Genomic DNA, 25,176 nt, shown 5'->3' on the forward strand with positions numbered 1-25,176 from the left:
ATTGTACAGCTGTACAAAAATATTTTATGTCCATATTCTATAAGCTTTTTCTATTACATTTTTTTTAAACTATTTTTGTTAAAGACTAACTAAGACACAAACACACATTAGTGTAGGACTACACGGGGTGAGGATCACCAATATCATTGTCTTCCGCCTCCATGTTTTGTCCCACCAGAATACGTTCAGGAGCAGTCCTGCACATGGAGCCATCATCGCCTATCATTAACAATGCCTTTTTCCTGGAATATCTCCTTAAGGACCTGCCTGAGACTGTCTTACTGTTAAAAAAAAAAAAATAGGAATACATTCTACAACAGTATTGTGAATATATAAACCAGTAACTTAGCCATTTATTATCAAGTATATATTGCACATAATTATACGTGCTGTAATTTTTTTTTTTTTGAGATGGAGTCTCGCTCTGTCACCCAGGCTGGAGTGTAGTGATAGATCTCAGCTCGCTGCAACCTCCACCTCCTAGGTTCAAGCGATTCTCCTGCCTTGGCCTCCCAAGTAGCTGGGACTACAGGCACACCAGAACGCCCAGCTAATTTTTGTATTTCTAATGGAGACAGGGTTTCATTATGTTGACCAGGCTGGTCTTGAACTCCTGACCTCAACTGATCCTCCCACCTCAGCCTCCCAAAGTGCTGGGATTACAGGTATGAGCCACCGTGCCCAGCCAATTTTTTTTTTTGATAGTCTCACTCTGTCACCCATGCTGGACTGCCATCGTGTAATCTTGGTTCACTGTAGCCTTGAACTCCTGGGCTCAGGCAATCCTCCTGCCTCAGCCTCCCATGTAGATGGGACTACAGGGTGTGCTACCACATTTAGAAAATGTTTTTATTTTTTGTAGAGACAGGGTCTCACTAGGTTCACCAGAGTAGTCCTGGCATCAAGCAATCCTACTGCCTTAGTCTCCCAGTGTTGGGATTACAGGTGTGACCATGCTCAGCTGTGTTGTACTTTTTTTTTTTTTTTTTTTTTTTTTGAGACAGAGTCTCGCTCTGTTTGCCGGATCTCGGCTCACTGCAAGCTTGGCCTCCTGAGTTTATGCCATTCTCCTGCCTCAGCCTCCCAAGTAGCTGGGACTACAGGCGCCCACCACCATGTCTGGCTAATTTTTTGTATTTTTAGTAGAGACGGGGTTTCACCGTGTTATCCAGGATGGTCTCAATCTCCTGACCTCGTGATCCACCCGCCTCGGCCTCCCAAAGTGCTGGGATTACAGGCATGAGCCACCGCGCCCGGCCGCTGTGTTGTACTTTTATACAACTGAAAGTGCAGCAGGTTTACACCAGCACCATAAACACTTAAATAATGTGCTGCACTATGGTGTTACTACTGCTACTAAATTGCAGTTGATAGAAATGTTTTAGGTGTTATATAATCTTATGGGGCTACCAACCTATATATGGTCCATTGCTGACTGAAACATGACTATGTGGTACCTGACTATACATGAATTATCTTGTATCTCGCTTTCTATATTACTTACATTGATAGGATTTCTCTCTTCAGTGGGAATTTTCACAACTTTGAAAGTATCTGTTAGAATTGAAAACTTTCCCCTATTTCTCACATTTATAGTTTCTATCGATTGTGCATTCTCATATGTTTTTTTAAGGATGTGGACACACTGAAGGCTTTTCCACATTGCTTACATTCAAGAGATTTCTCACAATTGTGAACTCTTGCATGTCTTTGAAAGGAACTGTGAAGACTAAAGGCCTTCCCGCATTCTTTACATTTATAGGGTTTCTCTCCAGTATGCATTCTCATGTGTCCGTGAAAGCTTGTGGGATAAATAAAGGCCTTCCCGCATTCCTTACATTCATAAGGTTTCTCCCCAGTGTGAGTTCTTTTATGTATCCGAATGTAACTAGAACAACTAAAGGCTTTTCCACATTGTTTACATTCATAGGGTTTCTCTCCAGTGTGAGTTCTTTCATGTGTTCGTAATGCACTAGGAAAAATGAACACCTTCCCACAGTCCCTACATTTATAAGGTCCGTCTCCAGTGTGGGTGATCATGTGTCTTCGAAAGTTCTCGAGAGAAATGAAGGTTTTTGCACATTCCTTACACTCATAGGGTTTTTCTCCAGTGTGATTTCTCCTGTGGATTTGCAAATCTAGAGGATAATTGAAGGTTTTCCCACATTTTTTACATTCGTAGGGTTTTTCTCCAGTGTGAGTCCTTTCATGTATTCGAAAGTAACTGATCCTACTAAAGGCTTTCTCACATTCTTTACACTTATAGGGTTTCTCTCCAGTATGCACTCTCAGGTGTACTCGAAAGGCTGCGCGTGCACTGAAAGATTTCCCACATTCTTTACATTTATAGGGCTTCTCTCCAGTATGAATTCTTTCATGAATTTGAATGGAGGTGGAACATCTGAAGGCTTTACCACATTGTTTACATTTATAGGGTTTCTCTCCAGTGTGAATTCTTTCATGTACTCGTAAAAAACTGGGAAAAATGAATGCCTTCCCACATTCCTTGCATTTATAAGGTCTATCTCCGTTGTGTGTTATCATGTGTGTTAGAACACTTGTGTGGGAAATGAAGGCTTTCCCACATTCCTTACATGCATAGGGTTTCTCTCCAGTGTGAGTTCTTTCGTGTACTCGAATAGAACTGGAACAACTGAAGGCTTTCCCACACTGTTTACATTCATAGGGCTTTTCTCCAGTGTGAATCCTTTCATGAACTCGAAGTGAACTGGAACAACTAAGAGCTTTTCCACATTGCTTACATTCATAGGGTTTTTCTCCATTGTGAGTCCGCTCATGTCTTTGAAAGGGTTGGTGATATATGAAGGTTTTTCCACATTGTTTACATTTATAGGGTTTTTCTCCAGTGTGACTCCTTTCATGTCTTTGAAAGGATTTGAGATAACTAAAGGCTTTCCCACATTCCTTACATTTATATGGCTTCTCAAATAGCTCATATCCAGTGTGAGACCTCATGTGTCTAGTAAGGGATGAAAGACGCATGAAGACTTTTCCACAGATAGTACATTCATATGGTTTTACTCCAGCAGTCTTCTTTGTCACACTGAGATTGGGACTGAAGGTTTCTGCACATTGACTACCTTCTTTACCTTCACAGAGTCTCTCTCCCATATGGCTTCTGTAAAATATTAGAAGCACAGTAATACTGGTTGTGTATTAATGATTTTATATTTATTATCAGGTAGTAGAACTAAATTTTTTTTTTTTTTGAGATGGAGTTTTGTTCTTGTTCCCCAGGCTGGAGTGCAATGGCATGATTTCAGCTCACTGCAACCTCCACCTCCCAGCTTCAAGTGGTTCTCCTACCTCAGCCTCCCAAGTAGCTGGGATTAACAGGGATGCACCACCACGCCTAGCTAATTTTGTATTTTTAGTAGAGATGGGGTTTCACCATGCTGGTCAGGCTGGTCTTGAACTCCTGACCTCAAGTGATCTGCCCGCCTTGGCCTCCCAAAGTGCTGGGATTACAGGCATGAGCCACTGCACCCAGCAGCAGAACTAAATTTTTATCATTTTCAGGGAAATAGTTTTCTGCCCCGTCTGACTTGTTTAAAAACGAACATACTCAATGTTCTGCAAGAGGGCTTGTGTCACTGATAGCTATTATCAAAACAGTAATATTGATGTATGGGTTTTTTTTTTTTTTTTGGTTTCGTTTTGAGACAGAGTCTCACTCTGTCACCCACACTGGAGTAGAGTGATGCAATCATGGCTCACTGCAGCCTTGACCTCCCCAGCTCAATCAGTCCTTCCACTTCAGCCTCCCATGTAGCTGGGACTACAGGCATGCACCACCATGACTGACTGAATTTTCTGTTTCTTGTAGAGACAGGGTCTTGTCTTGTTGCCCAGGCTGGTTTCGAACTCCTGAGCTCAAATGATCTGCTCACCTTGGCTTCTGGAAGTTATATGTGAGGCTTTAAAATACTGTTTCTGGGCGGGTACAGTGGCTCACGCCTGTAATCCCAGCACTTTGGGAGGCTGAGACGGGCAGATCACGAGGTCAGGAGATCAAGACCACCCTGGCTAAGAGGGTGAAACCCCGTCTCTACTAAAAAAACAAAAAAATTAGCCAGGCGTGGTGGTGGGTGCCTGTAGTCCCAGCTACTTGGGAGGCTGAGGCAGGAGAATGGTGTGAACCTGGGAGGCGGAGCTTGCAGTAAGCTGAGATGGCACCACTGCACTCCAGCCTGGGCGACAGAGCAAGACTTCATCTCAAAAATAAAAATAAAAATAAAAATAAAATAAAATACTGTTTCCACACCTAGGCATGGTGGCTCATGCCTGTAATCCTAGCACTTTGGGAGGCTGAGGTGGGTGGATCAATTGGGGTCAGGAGTTTGAGACCAGCCTGGCCAACATGGTGAAACCCCATCTCTACTAAAAAATACAAAAATTGGCTGGGCATGGTGGCTCACGCCTATAATCCCAGCACTTTGGGAGGCCGAGGCGGGCAGATCACGAGGTCAGGAGATCGAGACCATCCTGGCCAACATAGTGAAACCCTATCTCTACTAAAAACACAAAAATTAGCTGGGCATGGTGGTGCATGCCTGTAATCCCAGCTACCTGGGAGGCAGAGGCAGGAGAATCCCTTGAACCAGGGAGTGGGAGGTTGCAGTGAGCCAAGATCGCACCACAGCACTCTAGCCTGGTGACAGAGCAAGACTCCGTCTCAAAAAATAATAATAATAATAATAAATAAAAAAAAATTAACCCGGTGTGGTAGTGTGTGCCTATAATCCCAGCTACTTGGGAGGCTGAGGCAGAAGAATTGCTTGAACCCAGGGGTTGGAGGTTGCAGTGAGCCAAGATCACACCACTGCACTCCAGCCTGGGTGACAGAGCGAGACTCTCTCTCACAAAACAAACAAACAAAAAAAACCGTTCCCAAGTACAATATTTTTCTTTCTTCTTCTTCTTTTTTTTTTTTTTTTTTGAGATGGAGTCCCCCACTCTGTCGCCCAGGCTGGAGTGTAGTGGTGTGATCTGGGCTCACTGCAACCTCTGCCTCCCAGGTTCAAGTGATTCTCCTGCCTCAGCCTGAGTAGCTGGGATTACAGGTGTGTGCCACCACACCTGGCTAATTTTTGTATTTTTAGTAGAGACAGGTTTTCACTATGTTGGCCAGACTGGTCTTGATCTCCTGACCTCTGGTGATCCACCCACCTCACCTTCCCAAAGTGCTGGGATTATAAGCGTGAGGCATAGTGCCTGGCCCAAGTGTAATATTTTTCAGCCAGTGGACATCTGTGTCACTTGAGAAAACATTTTTGGTAAACATTTTCTGATAATAAATAAATTTGGGGCCCAGTGGCTTGTGCCTGTAATCCCAGCACTTTGGAAGGCTGAGGCAGGTGGATCATCTGAGGTCAGGAGTTTGAGACAAGCCTTGCCAACATGGTGAAACCCTGTCTCTACTAAAAATACAAAAATTAGCCAGGTGTGGTGGCACGTCCCTGTAATCCCAGCTACTCGGGAGGCTGAGGCAGGAAAATCACTTGATCCCAGGAGGCAGAGGTTGCAGTGAGCAAAGATCATGCCACTGCACTCCAGCCTGAGTGACAGAGCAAAACCTCATCTCAAGAAAAAATAAATAAAACAAATAAATAAATAAATTTGGAGCTGAGCTTGCTTCTTGTTTTAAAAGTGTCACGAGTTTTTTTTTTTTTTTTTTTTTTTTTTTGAGACAGAGTCTCGCTCTGTTGCCCAGGCTGGAGTGCAGTGGCGTGATCTCGGCTCACTGCAACCTCTGCCTCCTGGGTTCAAGTAATTCTCTGCCTCAGCCTCCAGAGTAACTGGGATTACAGGCGCCCACCACCACAGCTGGCTAACTTTTTTTGTATTTTTAGTAGAGATGGGGTTTCACCATGTTGGCCAGGCTGGTCTTGAACTCCTGACCTCATGATCCACCCACCTCAGCCTCTCAAAGTGCTGAGATTACAGGTGTGAGCCACCGTGCCCGGCCATAACATTTTTAAGATTCTTTCAAGGAACACTGCTATTTCTTGTGAGTGCAACTCACCTTAGATTTCGTCCTTGGTTTTTGTGTTGATCTTCAACACTTGGGTCTTCCCATTTTTCCCCTAAAATGTAGATCAAGAATAATCATGATAAATTATTAAAAATTATACAAATGTTATTAGATTATAGGTTCACAATGAGCTATAACCATGCCTGGTTTATTTACAGAAGTGTTCCCTTTTCAGATTCCAAATCTCGGAACAGTGATTATGAGCAAGAAATGCCAGTTCTCTAATTGACGATATGAAAAAATGATGTCACCAGGGTGCGGTGGCTCATGCTTATAATCCCCACACTTTGGGAGGCTGAGGCGGGTGGATCACCTGAGGTCAGGAGTCTGAGACCAGCCTGGCCAACATGGTGAAACCCTGTCTCTACTAAAAATACAAAAATTAGCCGGGCATGGTGGTGGGCACCTGTAATCCCAGCTACTCGGGAGGCTGAGTCAGGAGAATCGCTTGAACCCGGGAGGCGGAGGTTACAATGAGCCAAGATCCCGCCACTGCACACTGCACTCCACCCTGGGGAACAGGACGAGACTCTGTCTCAAAAAAAAAAAAAAAAAGGCCAGGCACAGTGGCTCACGCCTGTAATCCCAGCACTTTGGGAAGCTGAAGTGGGCAGATTACCTGCGGTCAGGAGTTCAAGACCAGCCTGACCAACATGGTGAAATCCCGTCTCTACTAAAAAGAGAAAAATTAGCCAGGCATGGTGGCACATGCCTGTAATCCCAGCTACTCGGGAGGCTGAGGTAGGAGAATTGCTTGAACCTGGGAGGCTGATGTTGTGGTGAGCTGAGATTGTGCCATTGCTCTCCAGCCTGGACAAGAGTGAAACTCCATCTCAAAAAAAAAAAAAAAAAAAAAGAAAAAGAAAAAATGATGTCATCCTTACCTATAGATGCCAGGTTCTTGAATGTTTCCTGCATCACATCTCTGTAGAGTTTCTTCTGTGAAGGAGCCAGCAGAGCCCACTCCTCCTGGCTGAAGCTCACAGACACATCCTCAAAAGCCACTGAGTCCTGAAATATCCAATATAAGTAAAGGAGAATAGGTGAGATTGACAAGGATGAGAGGTATACTCAATTCATAAGAAATTCACACACGATTTTGTGGTCTCCAAACATTTAGTGTATGACTCGATTGTTAGAAATTTAACAGCACATTGAACACATAAACTTGTAGCTACATCTTCACTGTGGTCACTGTAAGTCCTACTGCTCTCTAATGGTAGTATCCAGTTCAACTTGGAAAAATGAAAAAAATCCTACACAAATGAGACAAATTTTAGGATCAATTTTTTTTTTCTTCCTTTTTGAGACATAGATGGTCTTGCTCTGCTACCTAGGCTGGAGTGCAGTAGTACAATCACAGCTCACTGGAGCCTAGACCTCCCCGGCTCAAGCAATCCTCCAACCTCAGCCTCCTGAGTAGCTGGGACTACAGGAACACACCACTACACCTGGGTAAGTATTTTGTGTATATTTTTTGTAGAGATGGGGTTTTGCCATGTTGCCCAGCCTGGTCTCAAACTCCTCAGCTCAAGCGATTCACTAGCCTTGGCCTCTCAAATTGCTGGGATTACAGGCAAGATCTTCAATTCTTTATGAGATAAATTCTTATTTCTTGTTTGTTTGTTTGTTGTTTTCTAAGAGACAGGGTCTTGCTCTGTCACCCAGGCTCAAGTGCAGCAATCCTAACTCACTGTAGCCTCAAATCCCTGGGCCCCCAAGACATCCTCCTGCCTCAGCTTCACGAGTAGTTAGGACTACAGATGTGCAACACCGCTCCCAGATAAATGGTTTTTTTTTCTTTCTTTTTTTTTTTTTTTGAGACGGAGTCTCGCTCTGTAACCCAGGCAGGAGTGCAGTGGTGCGATCTCGGCTCACTGCAACCTCCGCCCCTCCAGGTTTAAGCAATTCTCTACCTCAGCCTCCGAAATAGCTGGGATTACAGGCACGTGCCACCACGCCCAGCTAATTTTTTGTATTTTTAGTAGAGACGGGGTTTCACCATCTTGGCCAGGCTGGTCTTGAACTCCCGACCTCGTGATCCACCCTCCTCGGCCTCCCAAAGTGCTGGGATTACAGGCGTGAGCCACCGCATCCGGCCGGAGTTTTGTTATATTGTCCAGGTTGATCTTGAACTCTCGGCCCCAAGTGATCCTCCTGCCCCAGCCTCCCAAAGTGTTGTGATTACAGGTATGAATAACCACACCCAGCCCACAGCCTAATTTCTTATTACCCAAATCATTCAGCATTCCTTAAGATGTGGGATTAAATGAGGTGGAGGTTTTAATAAGTAAATACACATTGAGACTCTTCTATCCCCTTTTGTTATACATGAGAGGCCAGGAGGCTTGTGGAAATCCAACTTCTAAGAAGGTCTGGCTGCCCATATAGTCCTGAAGTATTTGAGGCCATTAGAAGCAGTCAGATTCTGCTGACTGAATGGAAATACTCTTTTAGAGACGTATTAATTTCAACTTGTTTCCGATATATATATCCTCATGTGTTGGCATTACAGGCATGAGCGACCGTGCCTGGCTGTGTGTGTAATATCTATCATAGACCCAGTTTTTCCTTTTACTTTCTGTCCCATTTCATGAGGCTAGGAAGTTACTGGGAAGACAAAGCTCAGGCACAAGGAAGGGGCCCTCACAACTTAGACCTTCACAAAATCCTTATACCCATGAGCCTCAGAACTGCTTGCAACCAATTTTTAGCACAAATACATATACACATTGAGATAAAATGTCAGAAGAGCACTTTCTGGAAGATCCATAATCATGTCATCTGGGCTTTGCTGACCTTGAAGAATAGATTGACAGTATCACTTTTCGGGGGACTTCATTGACGTCCACAATGGTCTGATGGTTAATTTGCCCATGATTATAAAATTAACAGGTAATTTCATACCTCCAAAAGAACGTAAAATCTGGGTCAGGATGGCTCATGCCTGTAATCCCAGCACTGTGGGAGGCCGAGGCGGGTGGATCACCTGAGGTCAGGAGTTCGAGACCACCCTGGCCAGCATGGTGAAACCCTGTCTCTACTAAAAATACAAAAATTAGTTGGGCATAGTGGCGCATGCATGTAATCTCAGCTACTTGGGAGGCAGAGGCAGGAGAATTGCTTGAACCTGGGAGGCAGAGGTTGCAGTGAGCCAAGATTGCACCACTGCAGTCCAGCCTGGGCAACAGAGAGAGACTCTATCTCAAAAAAAAAAAAAAAAAAAAAAAAAAAAGAACATAAAATCTCCTTTCTCCAGTTTCAGGAGGAAGTGATCCCAGACAGACAGTCTAGGGGCTGTTGTCCCAGGTTCTCTCATTTCCGTGCACTCACGTGCACCATACATTAAAAGATCCACACAGTTAGAGGGGGTTTTCTTCAGTAATTAGGACTATGGTCTGAGCAGGAAGAAATTTGGCTCCAGGGAGCTCTGCCTTGTGACAAGTCCATCTGCATGCCTGGGTGCTCTCTGTAAGGTTTATTTACATTTACATTTAATAGAAAATAAATATTTTGGCCAGGCGTGATGGCTCATGCCTATAATCCCAGCACTTTGGGAGGCTGAGGTGGGCGGATCGTTTGAGTCCAGGAGTTCGAGACCAGCCTGGGCAACATGGTGAAACCCCGTCTCTATAAAATATACAAAACTTGGCCAGGCGTGGTGGTGCATGCCTGTGGTCTCAGCTACTTGGGAGGCTGAGGTGGGAGGATTGCTTGAGCCAGCAAAGTCAAGGCTGCAGTGAGCCATAACTATACCACTGCACTCCAGCCAAAAATAAATAAAGATAGGGCACGTGCGGTGCTCACACCTATAATCCCAGCACTTTGGGAGGCCAAAGTGGGTGGATCACGAGGTCAGAAGATCGAGACCATCCTGGCTAACACAGTGAAACCCCGTCTCTACTAAAAATACAAAAAATTAGCTGGGTGTGGTGGCGGGTGCCTGTAGTCCCAGCTACTCGGGAGGCTGAGGCAGGAGAATGGCGTGAACCCGGGAGGCGGAGCTTGCAGTGAGCCGAGATTGCGCCACTGTACTCTAGCCTGGGCAACAGAGCGAGACTCCGTCTCAAAAAAAAATAAAAAAATAAATAAATAAAGATTTCATATATAGCCTTTTACTAAATAATAAAAATAAAAGAAAAAAAAGGTTTATCTCCTTGCTAATTAGGATATAAATGTCAAATAGTTCCCACTTCAAACTGAGTAGGAATACAAAACTAGTTGATTAAGATAACATTAGTGGCCGGGCACGGTGGCTCACGCCTGTAATCCCAGCACTTTAGGAGGCCGAAGCGGGTACATCATGAGGTCAGGAGATCGAGACCATCCTGGCTAACATAGTGAAACCCCGTCTCTACTAAAAATACAAAAAATTAGCCAGGCGTGGTGGCGGGCGCCTGTAGTCCCAGCTACTTGAGAGGCTGAGGCAGGAGAATGGTGTGAACACGGGAAGCGGAGCTTGCAGTGAGCCAAGATCGCGCCACTGCACTTCAGCCTGGGCGACGGAGCGAGACTTCGTCTCAAAAAAAAAAAAAAAAAAAAAAAGATAACATTAGTGTTGATGACTACAGAGAACAATCATGTACAAACGGAGGAGCAACTGATACACTCCACCACTTTTTTTAAGTTTGTAAATTTAAACTTGACCAAGATCCAGTAATTTTTATCCAACTACCAGAGAATTTATTGTGCGTTTGCACTTGCAGACTGAAACAAAAATAGTAGGAGCATTATTTTCTACAAAGCAAACAAAAACAAAACCTTGTGAAAAAGTGTAAACACCACAACCATTGGAATGGATAGCCTGCAGCTTCAGATAATAGCATGTGAGAAATATACTGAGAGGTGGCCAGGCATAGTGGCTCATGCCTGTAATCCCCAGCACTTTGGGAGGCCTAGGTGGGTGGATCATGAGGTCGAGATTGAGACCATCCTGACCAACATGGTGAAACTCCATCGCTACTAAAAATACAAAAATTAGCTGGGCATGGTGCTCATGCCTGTAGTCCCAGCTACTTGGGAGGCTGAAGCAGGAGAACTGCTTGAACCCGGGAGGCGGAGGTTGCAGTGAGCTGAGATCACACCACTGCACGCCAGCCTGGCAACAGAGTGAGACTCCATCTCAAAAAAAAAAAAAAAAATACACACACACACGCACACACACACACACACAGAGAGGTAAACAAATTACCATAAAATTATTATTTATTTATTTATTTTGAGGTGGAGTTTTGCTCTTGTTCCCCAGGGTGGAGTGCAGTGGCATAATCTCGGCTCACTGCAGCCTCCGCCTCCCGGGTTCAAGCGATTCTCCTGTCTCAGCCTCCTGAGTAGCTGGGATTACAGGCACGAACCACCACGCCTGGCTAATTTTTTGTATTTTAGTAGAGGCAGGGTTTCACCATGTTGGCCAGGCTGGTCTTGAACTCCTGGCCTCAGGTGATCTGCCCACCTTGGCCTCCCCCAAAGTGCTGGGATTACAGGTGTGAGCCACCACGCTCGGCCTTTATTTTATTTTTCAGACAGGGTCTCGTTGTTGCCCAGGCTAGAGTACAGTGGTGCAGTCAGGGCTCACAGCAGTCTCGACTTCCCGGACTCAAGCAGTCTTCCCGCCTCAGACTCCTGAGTAGCTGGGACTACAGGTGTGCATCACCATGCCTGGCTAATATTTTCATTTTTTGTAAAGATGGGTCTCACTATGTTGCCTAGGCTCCAAAAAACCCTTTAAGTGTCATTCCATTAATACTCATTAAATGTTCAAAGGAGGCAAAAATTAAAAAAAAAATACTTGTGGAAAAGAATAGATGGTTGGTGGACATGGTGGCTCATGCCTGTAATCCCAGTACCTTGCAAAGCCACGGTGGGTGGATCACCTGAGGTCAGGAGTTTGAGACCAGCCTGGCCAACATGGTGAAACCCCATCTCTACTAAAAATACAAAAATTAGCCGGGCATGGTGGTGTGCACTTCTAATCCCAGCTACTTGGAAGCTGAGGCAGGAGAATTGCTTGAACCCAGTGGGTGGAGGTTGCAGTGAGCTGAGATCTCGCCTCTGCACTCCAGCCTGGGCGACAAGGGCGAAACTCCGTCTCAAAAAAAAGAAAAAGAAAGCAAAACTTAGCCCTGTATGTGGCATGCACCTGTAGTTCCAGCTACTCAGAAGGCTGAGGTGGTGGTTGCAGTAGGCTGAGATCATGCCACTGCATTCCAGCCTGGGTGACAGGGTAATCCTCTGTCTCAAAAAAAAAGAGTTCCAGCAGGTAGAAAATCAGAAAGGACAAAGTTTAGTTGAAAGGCAACAACTGGGTTTAATTAAAATCCATGGAATGCTTCATCCAACAGAACAACACACATTCTTCTCAAGTTCATGTGGAACATTCACCAAGATAAACCATGTTTTCGACAAAAACACACCTTAACAATTTTCAAAGAATATACATTATATAAAATATGCTCTCAGACCACCATGGTATTAATCTAGAAATCAGTAACAGAAGAATAGTTAGAAAACCATCAAATATTTGGAAATAAAACCCAACACAGTTCTAAACATGAATCAAAAAAAATCTCAAGAAAAATTAAACTTGGGCCGGGCGCACTGACTCACACCTGTAATCCCAGCACTCTGGGGGGCCGAAGTGGGCAGATCACGAGGTCAGGAGTTCGAGACCAGCCTGGCCAACATGGTGAAACCCCGTCTCTACTAAAAATAAAAAAATTAGACAGGCACGGTGGCACGTGCCTGTAATCCCAGCTACTTGGGAAGTTGAGGCAGGAGAATCGCTTGAACCCAGGAGGTGGAGGATGCAGTGAGCTGAGACTGCACCACTGCACTCCAGCCTGAGTGACACAGTGAGACTCTGTCTCAAAAAAAAAAGAAGAAAAAAGAAAAATTAAATTTGAATTAAATGAAAATAGAACTTATCAAAATTTGTGGAATGCAACAAAAATAGTACCTAAGTGAAATTTATACTATTAAACTCTCACACACCCACAAAAAATTGGTACATGGATCTTACACCTTTCACAAAAATTAAGCCCAAATTGATCACAGATGTAAATGTAACATGTAAAACTATCCACTTGGCTTTGGTGATGAATTTTTAGATAAACCACTAAAAGCACAATCTATGAAAGGAAAAAATAAGTTTCACTTCATTAAAATGAAAAACTCCTACTCTGTGAAAGAAAGTGTTAAAAGAATAAAAATAAAAGGCACAGACAAATTTTTGCAAATCTTCAGAAAAGCACTTATCTGATTAAGGACTAGTATCTAAAATATCCAAAGAATTCTTTTTTTCTTTTTCTTTTTTTTTGAGACAGTCTTGCTCTGTTGCCCAGGGTGGAGTGCAGTGGTGCAATCTCAGCTCACTGCAACCTCCGCCTCCTAGGCTCAAGCGATTCTCATGCCTCAGCCTCCCAAATAGCTGGGACTACAGGGGTGTGCCACCACATTGGGCTAATTTTTTTTCTCCGATCCCTTGGCAGCTCCAGCCCCGGCCTCGGCCCCACCACTTCTCAGCCCTGCTTCCCAGCAGCCTGGGTGGCCCATGAGCCACCATGCCTAGCGTCCTTTTTGTTTTTTTGAGACAGGATCCATTATGTTGCCCATGCTGGGCTTATAATCCTGGGTGCAGGCAATCCTCCCACTTTAGCCTCTGGAGTAGCTAGGATGACAAGCGTGTGCCACCATGCCTGCCTCCAATTCGAACTCTTAAATCTCAACAACAATAAGACAAATGAACCAGTGAAAAATGAGCAAAAGACCTGAACACACACCTCACCAATGAAAGATATACAGATGGCAAATATACATATGAAGAGATGCTCAACATTATATGTCATTAGGGAGCTGCAAATAAAACTGAAGAGATATCACCTTACACTTATTAGAATGTACAAAGTTCAAAATGCTGAGAACAGTAATGGATAGCAAAGATGTAGACAACAGGAATTCTCATTCCTTGCCAATGGGAATGGAAAATGGTATGTCTACTTTGGAAGATAGGCAGTTTCTAACAAAACAAAACATCCTCTTACCAGAGGACCATGCAATCACATTCCTTGCTATTTACTCACATGAGTTGAACACCACTGTTCATACAAAAACCTGCCCATGAATATTTACGGGAGGTCTCTTCATAACTGCCAAATTTAAGACTTAACCAAGACATCATGCAACAGGTTTATGGATAAACAATCTGTGGTACAATGCTTTTTTTTTTTTTTTGAAATGGAGTCTTGCTCTTGTTGCCCAGGCTGGAGTGCAATGGCACTATCTCAGCTCACTGCAACCTCCACCTTCCAGGTTCAAGCAATTCTCCTGCCTCAGCCTCCCAAGTAGCTGAGATTACAGGTGTGTGCCACCACACCCGGCTAATTTTTGTATTTTTAGTAGAGACGGGGTTTTGTCATGTTGGCCAGGCTGGTCTCAAACTCCTGACCCTGTGATCCACCCGCCTCGGCCTCCCAAAGTGCTGGGATTACAGGCATGAGCCATCATGCCCGGCCGGTACAATCTTATGATGAAATATTGTTCAATGATAAGAGAAATCAGGTATCAAGCCATGAAGACACAGAAGAACCTTAAAAGTACATTGCCCAGTGAAGCAAGCCAATCTGAGAAGGCTATATATCCTGAATAACTCCAAGTGTATTACATTCTGGAAAATATAAAACCTTAAGACAGCAAAAGTATCTTTGGATGTCAAGAAATTGTGGGAGGCCATGCGCTGTGGGAGGCCAGAGCGGGAGAACTGCTTGAGCCCAGGAGTTCCAGACCAGCCTGGGCAATATGGCGAAACCCCATCTCTACAGAAAATACGAAAATTAGATGGGCATTGTGGTGCATGCATGCAGTCCCAGCTACTCAGAGGAGGCAGGAGGATCACTTAAGCCCAGGAGGTGGAGGCTGCAGTGAGCAATGATCTTACCACTGCACTCCAGCCTGGGCGACGGAGTGGGACCCTGTCTCAAAAAAAAAAAAATAGTTGAACATGGGAGACTAAGGTGGGAGGATGGCCTGAGGCCAGGAGTTCCAGACCAACTTGGGCAACAGAGTGAGACACTATATCCAAAAAAAAAAAAAGGCCAGGCACAGTGGCTCATACCTGTAATCCCAGCCCTCTGGGAGGCCGAGGAGGGCAGATCACCTAGGTTGGGAGCTCAAGACCAGACTGACAAACATGGAGAAACCCCATCTCTACTAAAAATACAAAATTAGCTGGGCATGGTGGTGCATGCCTGTAATCCCAGCTACCTGGGAGGCTGAGGCAGAAGAATTGCTTGAACCTGGGAAGCGGAGATTGCGGTGAGCCGAGATTGTGCCATTGCACTCCAGCCTGGGCACCAAGAGTGAAACTCCGTTTCCAAAAAAAAAAAAAAAAAAAAAAAAAGGTTAAACATATTCCCCAGCTTGGACCCAGACTCTCCCAGCTTGAAAAATGTAACCCCGGCCCAGCGTGGTGGCTCACACCTGTAATCCCAGCACTTTGGGAGGCTGAGGCAGGCAGATCACCTGAGGTCAGGTGTTCGAGACCAGCCTGGTCAACATGGTCAAACTCCATCTCTACTAAAAATACAAAATAAATTGGCCAGGCGTGGTGGCACACGCCTGTAATCCCAGCTACTCTGGAGGCTGAGGCAGGAGAATTGCTTTAACCCAGGAGGCGGAGGTTGCGGTGAGCTGAGATCGTGCCACTGCACTCCAGCCTGGGCAACAGAGTGAGACTCGGTCTCAAAAAAAATAAAAATAAAGAAAAATGTAACCCCTAGAGTGGGTCAGTACCTGGTAATGGAGGATGGAAGCACCTGATCAGCAAGGAACTATGGGAGCTCCACACCTCTTTCTCTCCTATGGCAGCAAAGAAACATTAGCTTCCCTAGGTTTCCGTTTTCCCAAGTGAGGAAAACTCTCAACCAGATTGAGATTGAGGTTCTGATGCAAATGAGCTCCCCAATTCATTAACCCTGTCTCTAGGAAACATAAGTCCTGACCTCCACAGACACTGTCAATATGCACCAGTTACACTCAGTACACCTATATTACGGAATTGAAACTCAAACGTAATGTCTAAAAACACACCCATGGAAACCATAATTAAAATTTCAGACATCCTCCCCCCTTCCCCTAACAGCATCTGCCTGTGCATCCTCAGCTTCCAAGTGCTCTGCAGTTTCTCTCAGTACAAGGGGATCCTTCCATGGTGGGCATGAGTAGCCGGCAGACCTGTAGGGGAGGCTCCCTAGGAAGAACCAATTGGGCCTTCAGTGATCTTTCTTTGCAGGCTCAAGGGTGGACTTGGAATCACTTATCTCAGGCCTCTGCTCCCCAGTCACAAGGCTCTGGAACACTACTAGTAATTTTAAATGAGACAATTTAATTAAATTCTTTTTTTTTTTTTGAGATGGAGTCTCACCCTGTCACCCAGGCTGGAGTGCAGTGGCGCGATCTCAGCTCGCTGCAAGCTCCGCCTCCCGGGTTCATGCCATTCTCCTGCCTCAGCCTCCAGAGTAGCTGGGACTACAGGCACCCGCCACCATGCCCAGCTAATTTTTTGTATTTTTAGTAGAGACGGGGTTTCACAGTGTTAGCCAGGATGGTCTCGATCTCCTGACCTTGTGATCCGCTCTCCTCGGCCTCCCAAAGTGCTGGGATTACAGGCGTGAGCCACTGCGCCTGGCCCTTAAATTCTTAAGGATTGTTCCTTAAACATCCAGCAGAAGGCCTGGCACAATGGCTCACGCCTGTAATCCCAGCACTTTGGGAGGCTGAGGATGGTGGATCACCTGAGGTCAGGAGTTCGAGACCAGACTGGCCAACATGGTGAAACCCCGCCTCTACTCAAAATACAAAAAAATTAGCCAGGCATAGTGGTGCGTGCTTGTAATCCCAGCTACTCGGGAGGCTAAGGTAGGAGAATGGCTGTCAATATGCACCAATTACACTCAGTGCACCTACATTACATATGTGAAACTCAAATATAATGTCTAAAAACACACCCAAGGAAACCACAATTAAAACCTCAGACATCCTCCCCTCTTCCCCTAACAGCATCTGCCTGTGGATCCTCAGCTTCCAAGTGCGGAGGTTGCAGTAAGCCAAAATTGTGCCACTGCACTCCAGCCTGGGCAACAGAGCAAGACTTGGTCTTAAAAAAAAAAAAAAGAAAATCCCAGCAGAATTACTTAAACACAGTGTTTACGTACAAAGGAAGCAAAAGACTGGGCGCGGTGGCTCACGCCTGTAATCCCAGCATTTGGGGAGGCCGAGGCGGGCGGATCATGAGGTCAGGAGATCAGGAGATCGAGACCATCCTGGGAAACATACTGAAACACTGTCTCTACTTAAAAAAAAAAAAAAAAAAAAAAAAAAAATTAGCTGGGCGTGGTAGCTTGTGCCTGTAATCCCAGCTACTTGGGAGGTTGAGGCAGGAGAATCGCTTGAACCTGAGAGGCAGAGGTTGCAGTGAGCTGAGATCGTGTCACTGCACTCCAGCCTGGCGAGAAAGCTAGACTCCATCTCAAAAAAATAAATAATAAATAAATAAAGGAAGGAAGAAAATTTTAAGGCATTTAACAAGAAAACCCACTATTGCTTTCAGAAAATGAGAACGTCGGGCCAGGCATAGTGGCTCATGCCTGGAATCCTAGCACTTTGGGATGCTGCGGGTGGAGGATCACTGGAGCCCAGGAGTTCAAGACCAGCCTGAGCAACACAGCCAGACCCCATCTGTTTAAAAAAAAAAAAAGGCCGGGCGCGGTGGCTCACGCTTGTAATCCCAGCACTTTGGGAGGCCAAGGCGGACGGATCACGAGGTCAGGAGATCGAGACCACGGTGAAATCCCGTCTCTACTAAAAATACAAAAAAATTAGCTGGGCGTGGTGGCGGGCGCCTGTAGTCCCAGCTACTCGGAGAGGCTGAGGCAGGAGAATGGCGTGAGCCCGGGAGGCAGAGCTTGCAGTGAGCCGAGATATCGCGCCACTGCACTCCAGCCTGGGTGACAGAGTGAGACTCCGTCTCAAAAAAAAAAAAAAAAAAAAGAAAATGATGTCAATTAATTATTTCCATGGCAATAAATAGTTTACAAAAGTATTACTCCTATCTGAATGCTTCTAGATGTTGCAAGTTTAAGTCCTGGAATATCATCTGAAACATCAAACTAAAAGAATAGACCTCAGAAACATATTCCACGTGCTCAGGGAAAGAACAAAGAATTTTTAACAAATGTAATATTGGGATGTTTTTTGTTTTCTGAGATTCATTTCTTTTTTGCCCTTTGGAAATATTTTGTACTGTCTCTCAAGTTCTTCTGATAACATATATTTTATATTTATTGGAAAAATGACATTCAAGTGAATAAATCTTTTCAAGGTCATAAACCCAAGGCGGGACAGTGCCAATCTGAAACTGTGCTGAAAAGATAGATTACCCAGGAAAGTTTACAAAAAGTTACCTCAACGCAAAGGAGTTCCCATAGGATGTCTGTGCCCTGGAAAGATACCAGGATGAGGGACACAGCATTTTATGCAGATTAGTTCCAAGTGAATAATTTTTCTGATTTTTCTGATGTAAAATATCCACAAACAAGAAATAAATCGTTTAAAAGAGGCATCTATTGGAAAAAAGATTATTAAAATACTGCGTGTGTTTGAAATGCACCACGCAGGACAAAGAGTTGGTGACGATGTTTTCCACTGGAGAGCGGAAATAGGCGTTTGAGAATGCGGGGAGGGATCCGGAAATCTAGGGATCAATGGCCCGCCGTGGGAGGAGCTAGGCTGGGGGACAGGGTAGTGGATTTGAGACTCCGCTTCCAACATCTTTGGAAGACTCACGGGGAAACCGCCTTTGGGAAGAAAGAAGGGACTGGGGACCCCACAGACTGTAGCTCCTCCCACACAAACCAAACACACAAGGCGGGATTCTCCCCATGACCCTCCCGTGGTCCCTGCACAATCTGGGAAAGACGCGGGGCTGCGGGCGCGGAGCTGTCCAGAGAGGGCTCCGGGGCTGGGACCGCGGTCGCCGCGCAGGGATGGGACAGGACGCTTGGAGTTCCAGCTGCCAGCCCAGCCCCACACTGCGGCCGGAGGTGACCGTGGGGAGGCCCGGGTCCCGCGATCACGGCGGGTTCCAACTAGTCTGGCCCTGCACACTCACCATTTTCCGGCCTCGCAGGTGTCTCGGTGTTGTCCCTACGGTTCACGGAGCCAGCGCAGGGTACAGCGCATCCGATGCAGGGGCACAGCAACCTGACGCGTCAAGGCGCCAGGAGACCCCAAGCTAGGCACAAACCGATCGCTTAGTGACGTAGCACGCATTTGCGCAGCGTAGCGGTACCCTCATTTCCGGCGCCGCCCCTGATTGGACAATTATGCAGCCACGCCCCCTTTTGTCCGAATGACAGCTAGGCGGCAGGTCTAGTAGCTAGGCAGACCTCGCTTCCGCCGGTGGGACGGAACTGGTGCCCTCCGTGGACAATTGTGTTGAAGGAGAAATTGTTCCGGATCTCGGGTCGGACACGGAAGTCTTTCTGCAGTGTTTCTGGATGCGGGGACAGGGATGCGCAGGAATTCCAGTCTCAGTTTCCAGATGGAGCGACCCCTCGAGGAGCAAGTCCAGAGCAAGTGGTCGTCTAGTCAAGGCCGCACAGGAACAGGAGAGTCTGATGTCCTCCAGGTACCAGGGGCTTGGCATAATGTTGTAAGGCCTCTCGTGGAATAGTGACCCTTGTTTATAAACAGACGGTTACCCCATCATGTGTAATAAAAAGTGTGGCTGCATTTTAATCTTTGACCATAACAGCGTTGAGGCGTCCACCTTTCTTTTCCCCACCTCCACACATTTGGCACTTTAGAAAAGGAACCCCAAGCCAGGGCTTGGTGGCGCACACCTGTAGTCCCAGCTACTGCGTGGCGGGGGCGGTGGGGGAGGTGAGGGGGTGGGTGGGCTGAGGCGGGTGGATCGCTTGACTCCAGGAGTTTGAGTTCAGTCTGGGCAACATGGCCAGAACTCATCCCAAGAAAAAAAAAAGGAAAGAAAGAAAAAAGAATCCGTAGGACACCCGAGCACTTGGCTCTGGTGGTAAATTGCAACCCTAACCTGGGCACAGGGACTCTTCAGACCAATCACGATCTATGAGACTTGCTCAGTAAACTGCGTTTTACTCTAGAAGGAAATGGTTTGTTTTTGTTGTTTTTTTGTTTGTTTTTAGTTTAAGCATGTTTTTATTGCTTTTCATTTTTATTTTTATTTTTGTAGATTTATGGTTACAAATGCACTTGTGTTACGTGGATATATTTCATAGTGGCGAAGTCTGGCTTTTAGTGCACCCATCACCCAAAGAGTGTATGTTGTACCCAATAGGTAATATTTCATCCCTTATCCCCCCCTCTCTGCAACCTATTGGCATCTCCAGTGTCTATTATTCCACTCTGTATGTCCATGTTTACCCATTGTTTAGCTCCCACTTATATGTAAGAAGATGCAGTTTTTGACTTTCTGTGTTTGCGTCATTGCACTTAGGATAATGGCCTCCAGTTCTATCCGTGTTGCTGTAAAGTGGAAGGAAATTTATCTTAAATAAGTTTTCTAGAGTGTCCCTACAGAATTTTGAAAGGCCAAGAATCCAAGACCAGTCCGGGCAACATAGCGAGACCCCATTTCTAAAAAAAATTTTAAAAATTAGCTGGGCATGGTGTTCACCTGTAGTCCTAGCTACTTTGGAGGCTGAGGCAGAAGGATCTCAAGGCTAAGAGTTTGAGGTTACAGTGAGCCAAGATTGTGCCACTGCATTCCAGCCTGGGAGAGGGAGAGACTGTCTCTAAAATTTTTTTTTTAAGTAGAAACATATTTTTTTAAAGTAGAAACATATTTCATTTTTCCCATTATAGAGGAGACAGTGTAATCTTGAAAACTCCCATGATCCACCCTTCTTGTAGCTCTGTGTGTACAGGTAGATGTAGGGGGAACAATGCTTCCAAGGTTGTCAAATGTAATGTTTGGTTCTAAATTGCTGAAACTCACAAAATGCATCCTCTTATTTCTAATTAGATGCAGAACAGTGAACACCATGGACAAAGCATCAAGACTCAAACTGTAAGTGAGATCACTACCTGTCAGTGTGGCGACCTTCCTTATTTATAATGACCATTTGGGTCTGTGCTTCCATGACCTCTTTGTGGGGGGTCTTTGGGGTCTTTGTGAAGACACTCTCATAGTCAAGGCCAATAACCAGGCTCTCAGGTAAGTCCTGTTCATTGCCCTCACCCTGTACTTCCATTGTCCCTTACCTTCATTGGCTATCCCAACACAGCCACCTGCATCCTTTTGAATATCACATTTGGGCTGGGTGCAGTGGTTCATGCCTGTAATCCTGGCATTTTGGGAGACTGAGGTGGGAGGATTGCTTGAGTCCAGGAGTTTGAGACCAGTGTGGGCAATGTAGTGAGACTCTGTCTCTACAAAAAATAAAAAAAATGGCCAGGTGTAGTAGCTCGTACCTGTAATCTCAGCACTTTGGGAAGCAAGGTGGGTGGATCACTTCAGGCCAGGAGTTGGAAACCAACCTGGCCAACATGCTGAAACCTCATCTCTATTAAAAATATTTTTTAAATTAGCTGGGCATGGTGGGAAGCACACCTGTAATCCCAGCTACTTGGGTGGCTGAGGCATGAGAATCACTTGAATCTGGGAGGAGGAGGTTGCAGTGAGCTGAGATCGTGCCACTGTACTCCAGCCTGGGCAACAGAGCGAAACTCTGTCTCAAAAATAAATAAATAAATAAATAAAGATAAAAAATTAGCTGGGCATGGTGGCATAGTCCCAGCTCCTCGGGAGGCTGAGACGGGAGGATGGCTTCAACCTGAGGCTGTGGTGACCTGTGATGGTGCCACTGCACTCTAGCCTGGGCAACAGAGCCAGACATTGTCTCAAAAAAACACAAAAGGGCCGGGCGCGGTGGCTCACGCTTGTAATCCCAGCACTTTGGGAGGCCGAGGCGGGCAGATCACGAGGTCAAGAGATCGAGACCACGGTGAAACCCCGTCTCTACTAAAAATACAAAAAAATTAGCCGGGCGTGGTGGCGGGCGCCTGTAGTCCCAGCTACCCGGAGAGGCTGAGGCAGGAGAATGGCGTGAACCCGGGAGGCGGAGCTTGCAGTGAGCCGAGATCGCGCCACTGCACTCCAGCCTGGGCAACAGAGCCAGACTCCATCTCAAAAACAAAAAAAAAAAAAAAAAAAAACAAACAAAAAAAACACAAAAAACACACATTTGGAGTTATGTTTACTTGTTTGCATAGTTTGGACAAAACGATCACTGCACTTCTGACCTTCAAGGTAACCGTGCAAGAGACGGATAAGGCATGGGTTGGTATCGGGGTACCTAATTTTGTCATTGCTATCAGTTCCCTGATCTAAGTGACTCTGTAATCCCAACACTTTGGGCTGCTGAAGTGGGAGGAATTTCATGGGGAATGACTACAGCCTTCATGCATGTGGATACATAATCTGAGCCTGAATATGTCATCTTCACATAAAACCACTATTTGGTTATTGACTGTTCTGTGAATCCTGGGTTCCTTGGATTATGGGAGCTTCATTGTGGCTTTTCTGGCCAGGAACTTGCCTGACATTTTCAATAAGCCAATCCTTAAGTTCAGCATGCTGGTATTTTTCAGTGTCTGGGTCACCGTCCTTCCTGTCTGCTAAAACCTGAAACGGGGAAGGTATCAATCCTGGCCTCCACTGATTTGCTGCTGCTTCTCTGTCTGCAGATGCTATGCTGTTCTTGTTCGTTCCTTTTTTTATTTGAGACAGGGATCTTGCTGTGTTGCCCACGCTGGTCTCAAGCTCCTGACTTCAAGCAATTCTCCTGCCTCAACCTCCCAAAGTGCAGGGATTACAGGTGTGAGTCACTATGCCTGGCCTGAGTTTTCAGTTTTTGACAGTGCTCAGTATATATGGTGGCACACATTTGGACTTTAATACTGAGAAGTTCCATTATTATTATTGTTATTATATTGTATTACTATTAGTATCATGTTCTGTCACCCAGGCTGAAGTGCAGTGGCAAGATCACAGCTCACTGTAGAGTCGACTTCACAGGCTCCCTAGTAGCTGGGACTAGTAGCTGGAACTGGGACTCGGTGTGCACCACCATGCTTGGCTAATTTAAAAAAAAAATTTTTTTTTTAGCCAGGCATGCTGGTGCACATCTGTAATCCCAGCTATTTGGGAGGCTGAGGCAGGAGAATTGCTTGAACCCAGAAGGTGGAGGTTGCAGTGGGCTGAGATGGTGCCACTGCACTCTAGCCTGGGTGACAGAGCAAGACTCCATCTCAAAAAAAAAAAAAAGAAAAAAATTAAATTTTTTAAATTTTAGAGACAGGGTCCTGCTATGTTGCCCAGGCTGATCTTGAACTCCTGGACTCAAGTGATCCTCCCACATCAGCCTCCCAAAGTGTTGGGATTATAGGCGTGAGCTACCGCACCTGGCCAATTTCATTATTACTTATGAGCCATATGAGTTTAGACAAGACTTTGTGCTCTCCATACTTAACTTTTTTCATTTGCAAGATGGGAGGTATGATTGGGTGGGGCTAATCAAATGAAATACTAATGATTATGAAATCACATTAGTCACCACAGTGATGTGCAAACATAAATTATTGAAATATTGAATAAAAATGGGATTTTACTTGTTCTTTAGTAAAACACAAAGCTGTTCATTTTTTTTCTTTCCTAACATGTGCTGGAAATCTACCATATGGAAATGACACTTGGGAATGGTCATGGACTTTTAGGCCTTTGCTGATCATTAAAATAAAAATCTTCCAGTGATTCCATTTATAAAAGGACATCAAAGCCTGGGCAACAGAGTGAAATCCTGTCTCTATAAAAATAAAAAAAAATTGGCCAGGTGCAGTGGCTCACACCCGTAATCCTAGCACTTTGGGAGGCTGAGGTGGGTAGATCACTTGAGGTCAGGAGTTCAAGACCAGCCTGGCCAACATGTTAAAACCCTATCTCTACTAAAAATACAAAAAATTAGCTGGGCATGGTGGTGCACACCTGTAGTCCCAGCTACTCGGCAGGCTGAGACAGAAGAATTGCTTGAACTCAGGAGGCAGAGGTTGCAGTGAGCTGAGATCGTGCTACTGCACTCTAGCCTGGGCAACAGATAGAGACCCTGTCTCAAAAAAAAAAAAAAAAAAAGAATTACCCAGGGTGGTGGCATGTGCCTGTAGTCTCATAGCGGAGATCCCTTGAGTCCAGGAATTGGAGGCTACAATGACCTATGATTGTGCCACTGCACTCCAGCTTGGGCAATAGAGTGAGTCTCTGTTTCTAAAATGGAAAAAAAAAAAAATCCTATTTTAGGCCAGGCACGGTGGCTCACGCCTTTAATCCCAGCACTTTGGGAGGCCGAGGTGGGCGGATCACCTGAGGTTGGGAGTTCGAGAACAGCCTGACCAACATGGAGAAACCCCCCCTCTACTAAAAATACAAAATTAGCTGGATGGGGTGGTGCATGCCTGTAATCCCAGCTATTCGAGAGGCTGAGGCAGGATAATTGCTTGAACCCGGGAGGGGGAGGTTGCAGTGAGCTGAGATCATTGCACGCCAGCCTGGGCAACAAGAGTGAAACTCTGTCTCAAAAAAAACAAATTAATTAATTAAAAAAAATTCTATTCGAGGGTCTCAAATACACTTTTCTTAAAGGGATAGGAAAACCATTAACAAAATATTTAACAGAATACTTCACTTCTGGTCCACCAATAACCACTTCTCAAGCAGACACCAGCTGGGTGTGCCATATCATTCAATTTAATTGTGACAGTATCTACCTGGAGACAGAGTCCAATACCAGAAGCTAACGGCTCACAAGAATGCCCCTCACTGCAAATGTCAGTTGTAAGTCCCAGGATGTGACCTATGCTGACCAACAAGCTGTAAATCAGGGTTTTCATGACCCACTCTTTGGGTTTGATTAATTTGCTATATAGCAGCCTACAGAACTCACAGAAACACTTTACTTACATTCACCCATTTATTACAAAGGGCTTTTTTTTTTAATAGAGCAGGGTTTCACTCTGTCTCCCAGGCTGGAGTGCAG

General features: G+C 45.4%; 2 protein-coding genes across 4 annotated transcripts in view; one reads left to right on the top strand and one right to left on the bottom strand.

Moving 5' to 3' along the window:
• Positions 1–444: 444 nt before the first annotated feature.
• ZNF791 (zinc finger protein 791) lies at positions 445–19,382 on the bottom strand. 2 transcript variants are annotated; one of them, XM_003275581.4, is made up of 4 exons: positions 19,218–19,382; positions 6,940–7,066; positions 6,047–6,107; positions 445–3,139 (listed from the first exon to the last, which is right to left on the bottom strand). In XM_003275581.4, exons 1-4 carry the CDS (start codon positions 19,218–19,220, stop codon positions 1,600–1,602), a joined length of 1,731 nt encoding a protein of 576 aa, XP_003275629.1. In that variant the 5' UTR covers positions 19,221–19,382; the 3' UTR covers positions 445–1,599. The 2 variants fall into 2 exon arrangements, with proteins under 2 accessions (XP_003275629.1, XP_012365050.1); XM_012509596.2 differs by lacking the exon at positions 6,047–6,107.
• A 97-nt stretch (positions 19,383–19,479) lies between these two features.
• Positions 19,480–25,176, top strand: part of ZNF490 (zinc finger protein 490) — a 42,725-nt gene continuing 37,028 nt past the window's right edge. For both annotated transcript variants that reach the window (XR_004032009.1, XM_003275786.3), the window contains exons 1-2: positions 19,480–19,736; positions 21,111–21,155. Coding sequence is in view for 1 of the 2 variants with exons in the window: in XM_003275786.3 (XP_003275834.1) it covers positions 19,620–19,736; positions 21,111–21,155 (162 nt within the window). In the remaining variant the exon portion in view is untranslated. The remainder of the gene's footprint in view (positions 19,737–21,110; positions 21,156–25,176) is intronic.

The sequence above is a fragment of the Nomascus leucogenys genome, chromosome 10 (genome assembly GCF_006542625.1).
Source record: "Nomascus leucogenys isolate Asia chromosome 10, Asia_NLE_v1, whole genome shotgun sequence".
Classification (NCBI taxonomy): Eukaryota; Metazoa; Chordata; class Mammalia; order Primates; family Hylobatidae; genus Nomascus; species Nomascus leucogenys.